The 7,791-nt window shown below is 48.4% G+C and overlaps 1 protein-coding gene across 1 annotated transcript; it reads left to right on the top strand.

The window, feature by feature from the left end:
• The first annotated feature begins 77 nt into the window (after positions 1-77).
• On the top strand, positions 78-1,314 carry LOC100721485 (glyceraldehyde-3-phosphate dehydrogenase-like). Its single transcript, XM_063243594.1, has one exon. It carries the CDS (start codon positions 145-147, stop codon positions 1,144-1,146), a length of 1,002 nt encoding a protein of 333 aa, XP_063099664.1. The 5' UTR covers positions 78-144; the 3' UTR covers positions 1,147-1,314.
• Positions 1,315-7,791: the final 6,477 nt, after the last annotated feature.

The following is a 7,791-nucleotide window of genomic DNA, read 5'->3' as shown; positions in this document are numbered from 1 at the left end:
TGTGCAGATCCTCTGAAAAACGGTAACAGATTTTATTGAAGCTTTGACTCCAGACTTAAACTACTATTCAACCGGCTCTCTGCTCCTGCGCGCCGGATCGATATCCCTTCTTCCCGTGCAGTGCCAGCCGCAACCCGAGACAAGATGGTGAAGGTCGGAGTGAATGGATTTGGCCGTATTGGACGCCTGGTCACCAGGGCTGCTTTCATGTCTGGCAAAGTGGATATTGTAGCCATCAATGATCCCTTCATTGACCTCCAGTACATGGTCTACATGTTCCAGTATGATTCTACCCACGGCAAGTTCCACGGCACCGTCAAGGCTGAGAATGGGAAGCTCGTCATCAATGGAAAGGCCATCACCATCTTCCAGGAGCGAGATCCCACCAACATCAAGTGGGGTGATGCTGGCGCCGAGTATGTAGTGGAATCCACTGGTGTCTTCACCACCATGGAGAAAGCTGGGGCTCACTTGAAGGGTGGTGCCAAAAGGGTCATCATCTCTGCCCCTTCTGCTGATGCCCCTATGTTCGTGATGGGCGTGAATCACGAGAAGTATGACAAGTCCCTCAAGATTGTCAGCAATGCTTCCTGCACCACCAACTGCTTAGCCCCACTGGCCAAAGTCATCCATGACAACTTCGGCATTGTGGAGGGACTCATGACCACAGTCCATGCCATCACTGCCACCCAGAAGACTGTGGATGGCCCCTCTGGGAAGCTGTGGCGTGATGGCCGTGGTGCTGCCCAGAACATCATCCCCGCATCCACTGGTGCTGCCAAGGCTGTGGGCAAGGTCATCCCAGAGCTGAATGGGAAGCTCACAGGTATGGCCTTCCGTGTACCCACACCTAATGTGTCGGTTGTGGATCTGACCTGCCGCCTGGAGAAACCGGCCAAATACAATGACATCAAGAAGGTGGTGAAGCAGGCATCAGAGGGCTCCCTCAAAGGCATCTTGGGCTACACCGAGGACCAGGTTGTGTCCTGTGACTTCAACAGTGACAGCCATTCTTCCACTTTTGACACTGGGGCTGGCATCGCCCTCAATGACCACTTTGTCAAGCTCGTTTCTTGGTATGACAATGAGTTCGGCTACAGCAACAGGGTGGTGGACCTCATGGTCCACATGGCCTCCAAGGAGTAAGTGGACCCCACCTGAGCCCAGCGAGCCCAGTGAGACCATGGAGACTAGGCCTCGCTGCAGAAGTCACTGCCCCACTCTAAGCCCCAACACTGAGAATCTCCCCTCCTCCCAGCTTCCAACCCAGGCCCCCTGGAGAAGGGGAGGGGCCTAGGGAGCCCTGGCTCATTGCACACCATCAATAAAGCCTGCTGCACCCAAAAAAAAAAAAAAAAAAAAAAAAACTACTATTCAACCAAACATCCCACAAAGTAGACCAGATTAGGAGAAAATTTGCAATTCTTATACTCAACAGAGGATATCCAAGCAGAGTATTTAAGGAAACCTTCCAAAAACAAATGGAAAAATACATAACAGAGACTATTGGTGGCGTAAAAGCCTAAGATATTTACTCCCCAGCTTTTAATTCTAAAGTTTTTCTGATCTTTGATCTATAGTCATAGGTATTGACACAAATAAATCCTAAAAAAACCAGTGAAAAGCATAAAAGTACATATAAATCACAAATGTATCATTACATATATGAACCTGTACATATTAGCTCACATTGAAAGCCAACCTTAAAGATACTTGTATATGTAGCTTGACTATAAAAGTCTCCCCAGAAGCTGGTTTGCTTGTGCACACCTAGTATCCCAGAACTCTGGGAGGCTGAGGCAGGGGGATTGCAAGTTCAAGGCCAATTTTGGGCAATTTAGCAAGACCCTGTCTCAAAATAAAAGAAAAAAGGGGTTGGAGTTGCAGCTGTGTGAAGGTCCTATGTCCATAAACAAGTACTATAAGACAAAACAAAAGAATATTCTAAATTTTAAGCACTGGTCATCCCTGTGGATGGGAGAGGAATGAGCTTGGGTTAGGCTCTGAGAGTTTTATTTGTATCTAAAATTCTTTACTTCATAAAACAAGAAAAGAGCTGAAGCAAACGTGACTGATCGCAGGCTCTGACAGTGCTGGAGAGCAGCGCCCAGGTGTGTAGGATGCAGTTTCCTGTGGATTTATACATTTGACTTAATTCGTAATAGAACATTTTTTAAAGGAGTGCCTTGTGGTGATTGTGCCCAGGGGGATAGTGGCTGTGAAGATGGCCCACATGCTCCCTGCTCTGGCCTGTCCTCAGTTGGCCTGGCCTGGTCCCAGCTGTGGGCTGTGTAGTTCTCCATTTCAGCATGGAGAACTACACAGCCTAGCCTGGGGCTGTGCCTTGGCAGCAGGAGACGCCAGGCCACAGCTGTGCTGGCCAGAGAGGACAGGAAACAGCCTGGCATTTGCTACAATTGGCAGCAGGGGCCAGGGCCTGGCTTGTCTTTCTGAAGAGTTAGGTGTTGATGTATCCTGGTCCCCAGCATCATCTGGTTTTGTCCTCCAGGAGACCAAGGTCTTGGTCCTGAAGCTTGTGGCTGAGGCCTTGCTCCAGCATCTCTCACCAAAATTCTGAGCTTCAGCCTTACCCTGGACTTCCTGTCCCTTCCAGTGCCCCTGAGGAAGAGCTGCAGAGAGGAAGAATTGGCCGTAAAAGGAATTTACATGGATTGGAAGGTAGAGGGAAGAGGCAGCCTTGGCTGTCTATGGGAGTAGTGGGTGAGTTGCGGGGGTGGGTGACTCAGGCTGTCCTTACTCTGCTCTGCCACTGCTCTTGTCCCCATACCTGTGCCCAGGATGTCCATAGTTGTGGTGCTAGGGAGAGACAGCTGGCCAGAGACCTTGTCAGGAGCTGGCACCCACTCTATGACTGAAACAGGTGGGTTGGCCCTCAATCCTGCAGCTTTGATAGACACGGGTTCATTAGGAATTTGAAAGAATAACCTGGAGACAGGAGGCTAGAAAGCTGGCTCAGCGTGCAGAGACTGCAGTCAGCAGGAGACACCATGAAGCCAGGGCCAAGAAACAAGATCGTGACGATCCGTGTGTTTGCCACATAATCAGGAAGAGCCATGAAAACTGCAAAACTCTGTCTCATGGGTCAGCTTAGGGCTCCCATCTCTCCCACACCCCTTTCCCATGCTGGAGCCCCACAGTTAAAGCCTCATTCATGTACTAAGGAGTACTAAGCCTGCCTCTTCTGATAGAGTACAGTGGAACCCACAAGTTGGGGACAGCTGGACATGTCCTGGCTTCTCAGATTGACTGGCAATCCATTCTCTAACACTGCAGTGCCCAGCTGTGCCCACTTCCTATCACAAACCCTCACCCCATAACTTCTATGGCCCTGGTTCCCCTTTGACTGAACACTGCTCTGGGGTGAGCCTATGGGGCCTAGGAACACACAGAAGGAGGATGTACCCGCCCCCTGGCCTCACCTTTCCCTTGGCAGCTCCAGAGGGAGCTTTGTTCCCTGTGTGTCCCCCACATTCATCTATAGGAAAAGGCAAGTCCTGCTCTACAACACCTGGCCAGAGCTCCTAAAACACGTAAGGCCCTTGATCCTCATCCTTCAGGTGGGTGCCACATGGACAAGGGCACTACCAGGAGGTGTGGAGCACACCACTGTGAATTCTCTCCCGTGTCCTCACAGGTAGTCACTGCCCTGATTTGCAGTGGAAAAACTGATGAGGAGGGGGTGGCAGAGCTGGGTTTTGAACCCACACTACCAATGCCAATTCCCACGGATCCCTTCACTCACTCACTTGCCTGTGGCTGGGCAGTAGGGGGGAGCCTTGATTTCTGTCCGTGTGTGGCCTCTGCTGGGCTCCATGGCCCTTGGCCCTGGCACTGCCACCCTCCAGTCTCCTCGGCTACTCTGCTCTGGCAAGCGTGGCTCACTAAGACTCAAGACAGTGGCTTTTGGAGCCCAGGGATGCAGGTGACTTAGACCTGATACCTTCCGGAGCTCAGCACATAACCTGAGGGCCTGAGACCAGGAACAGCTTCTCCTCACACTCTGCCACCCCTGCCACCTCCACTCCCTGCATTTCCAAAGCCTCCCATCTGAGTGGGGCCCACTTCGGTGCCGGCTGCTGCCTGAAGCCACACTTGATCTCCCAGAGTTCATCCCCATTGCCCTATGCAGCAGCAGGTGTTGTCCGTGACCCCCTAGCTGGAGGCTGTGGCTTCCACACAAGGGTAGCAGTTAGGGCTGTGAGGTAGGGAACAAGGGTCCCATTCAGGCACCACCACTGTGGAGCTGATAGCTATGGACAAGTTGCTTTCTCCTTTTTCTTGTCTACAGGGCCATCCTGAGAATTCAGCAAGATAAGGTGGGGGAAGCCTGTGGCAGGGTGATGCGACCCTTGGTGCTCAGTATGACAGTGGCACCAGGAGAGCTATGGTGACTTGGAGGAGGGAGCAAGAACTCCAATCTGATGGATCCCAGCTTGGTCACTTAGGGCTTCTTTCTGAGCCTCCTCTTTCCATCAGGAGAGAGGGCGATAATTGCACCACCCCCTGGGTTGTTCTGAGATGCAAATGGCAGGAAACATGGGGCCTCTACCTTCTCTGTCTCCACTCCCTTCACAGCAGGCGAGCATGCAGTGGGTGCCTCGTAGCTGCATGGCTCTATCATAGTGCAGTCACCACTTTCATTGTAAGAGTTTGGGGGGGCAGGAAGCTCAGCTTTTCTGAACACTGGCCTCCAGTCCAAAGTGCCTGCTCAGCCTCCTCCTGACACTGCCTCCATCCTTCCTCAAGTCAGAGGCGCTCTCCTGATTTGTCCCGCTCTCAGCAGTCTCAGCCCCTCCTCCCTCATGTTCGATACTTGACAGAGGCTGTGGTTCTGGGAAAAGAGGAACAAGGTGTTTTACTCCCTTGTGTGACAGTCACCACAGGCAGAGATGATCAGATCTCTCAGCTACGTGGAGTGCAATAATCTGCTGCCTCCCATGCTAATATCTGCAGGTTTTCTCTGCTTGGTGACAGCAACTGCATTGTCCCTGGGCAGCCCCAGACCAAGGACTGAGCATGATAGGTGCCCCAGGGCAAACTAGGACACCAGAGCCCCTGCTGGGTTGGCTGAGGTGTGGTCAGGTCCACGTGGCCATCTGAAGTCTCTTCAATCACTCCAGCTTGTGCGCCTCATATCTCTCAGGGTCATTACCCACTCCTAACTGCACCCCTCACCTGTTATCCTGGGGTCTTACCATGCCACACATAGGCTGGGCTGGGCTCCTGGACTGCATGGTGTGCAGGCAGGGGGGGACTTCATGGATCCTGAATCCTCATGGGCTCAAAGGACCTGAGAGCCTTTTTATTACAATTTCCCCTTTTGAGTGTTCACGAAGTAGAGCAACCTATACCCAGGCCAGGATCCCTGCCTGGGGTGCACGTGCAGGGCAGAGAGAAGCAAACAGATGCCCTCTCTGCAGCATTCTCAAGAGGAACTGGATTGATGGTGCTGGGTGCCCAGTTTAAGGGACTGATGATCTTAAAATTGTCGTGGCAGGGTGTGACTTTCTTACACAGAAGGCTTTTCAGTGGCAACATCTTCACAAGGAACAGTGACAGCAAAGAATGCTGACCTGAGAGCTCTCCATGCATTGGAAGAGGGCAGGGCATCTCTAGGTCTGGTGACACCATACTGCCTTGCCTTTATCGATGTTGCCATCATCAGTGATCTGGTTTAGCCCTGGAATGCAGAAAATACTCAATAAGTAGAAAGAATGAATAAGTGACAGAAGGAAGGATGTGAGGAAGGTAAAAATGAGTTCTGAGTTGGTCTAAGTACCATGTACATGCAGAGAGCACGAAACCAGGTAGAGACATTGAGGATGAAACCCAGCCACTTCTGTTCCCTGGCCAGGGATTCCTCTCCTGCATCAGGAAAGTTAGGACAACTCAGTGCAGATTTCTCTTCATTTTCTTCCCAACTGATAGTTCTTAAGTGCTTCCTGGATACCAGAAATGTAAAAGCCTTTCTCACAAGGTCGTAACCAGAGTGGATTCCCAGACCTCTAAAGCAGTGACCCTCAAGTAAGGGTTTCCAGGATTTTCCCTGGATTTCCCTCAAATCCATATAACTATGACTTCAGATGACCTGGACACAACAGCTATTGCAAATAAAGACTGAGCTCTTATGATATCCTTGACATGGATGGCTTGAGGAACAAAGCCAAATTTTATTCTCCTTCATCCTAAAGGTGGTGGGAGGTGGGAGTACAAAAAGGGAGACCATGACTAGGTAAAAAAATAAATGTACAAGGTGATTGCAGTTTATGGTGATGAGCACTCTGGAAGAAACACAGGGTGGAGTTTTGGGAGGCAGGACAGGGAGGGCATATTCTTCTCCCAAGGAGGTGACATTTCAGCTGAGACCTGGGTGACCAGAGAAGCTCTGAATGAAGATCTGAGCAAGAGGACTCCAGGCAGACACCTTTGCTCTAGGACAATTCACCTGGTTTCTTTAGCCAAAGGCTTGTTCATTGACTGATAAATGGTAACTAAAATGCTAGGTATCCATACAATGGAATAGTATTCAATCGTGCAATAGACTGATACATGAAACAAAACTTTATATAAGTTTCAAGTGAAAAAATCTGTGTGATTCCATTTACAGTCTATGAAAAGTCCAAAATAAGCAAATCTATAGAGGCAGAAAATTGTGGTTACTCGGGTTAAGAGTTTCTTTTTGGAGTGAAGTGTTGAGAATGAAAATGTTTTGGAATTAGATAGTGCTAATATTTATGCAAAAAGCAATGACTATACTAAAAACCACTTATTTGGTACACATACAGGGTGTTTTTTTTTTTTTTTTTTTTTGGCTTTTTGAGACAGGGTCTCACTATGTAGTATAGGCTGGCCTTGAACTCATTATGCAGCTCAGGCTAGCCTCAAACTCATAACAATCCTCCTGCCTCAGACTCCCAAATGCTGCAATTACATGCACCATCACACCTAGCTAAGGTGACTTTTATAATACTAGAATTATACCTGAAAGTTGTCACTAAAAAGTTAAAGACATTTTTTAAAAAATAGGTCATTTGTTTCTAGACTAAAAGAAGCTTAAGAGAAACTTCAGAAACGTAACAACCAAGTACAATGAATAGACCTTGGAATCTTGATTGAAACAAACTTTAAAATGACACTTTAAAACAATGGTAGAATTCAATTACTGTTTATTTCCTCAGAAATCATGGTGACATTGTTGTGAGATATGATTATGTCTCTCCTTTTGAAATGAATACTGTAATATTTAAGGATGAAATAAGATGATATTTGAAATTTTTAAAAATATTATGACCAAGAAAAAAGAAAGATAAAGATGAGAAACAAGTATACAAAATAAATGTTTTTGGTTGATGATTGTTTACAGAGGGTGATCCTTCTGCCTCAACCTCTCTAGTTCTCTTTAAACTCTACTTTTGTGCATGCTTATAATAAAAAGTTAAGGATAATGAGGAAACAAAAAGACTGTTGCAGACAGAGGGAACAGGAGATGGCCAAGTGGCAGGTATGGGTAGCGTGGCATGCACAAAGCGACAATGATGTGGTTAGAGAGAGACTAGGGTAGTAACTGTAGCACTGAAGGCCTTAGATTTCTGCCCCACATGTCAGAATAAGATGATGAGATTGCCCTAATTGATTTGCCCTGACTGCAAGATGAAGATGAGAGATGAAGGCTTTCCACAGCAGAAGCAGGGGGCCCATTAGTCAGCCTGCAGAAGTCCTAACTGGAAACAATGGTGACTTGAGCTTTTTTTGTAAAGGCAGAGATGGGGA

The sequence above is a fragment of the Cavia porcellus genome, unplaced genomic scaffold (genome assembly GCF_034190915.1).
Source record: "Cavia porcellus strain 051 isolate PalLab524CR breed Dunkin Hartley unplaced genomic scaffold, mCavPor4.1 scaffold_38, whole genome shotgun sequence".
Lineage (NCBI taxonomy): Eukaryota > Metazoa > Chordata > Mammalia > Rodentia > Caviidae > Cavia > Cavia porcellus.
The sequence above is the reverse complement of the archived record's forward strand: the minus strand, read 5'-3'. Positions and strand labels throughout refer to the sequence as shown.

What these genes read in the sequence shown, in the direction of transcription:
- LOC100721485 (XM_063243594.1), top strand. Translation starts at nt 145, where the DNA reads ATGGTGAAGGTCGGAGTGAATGGATTTGGCCGTATTGGACGCCTGGTC.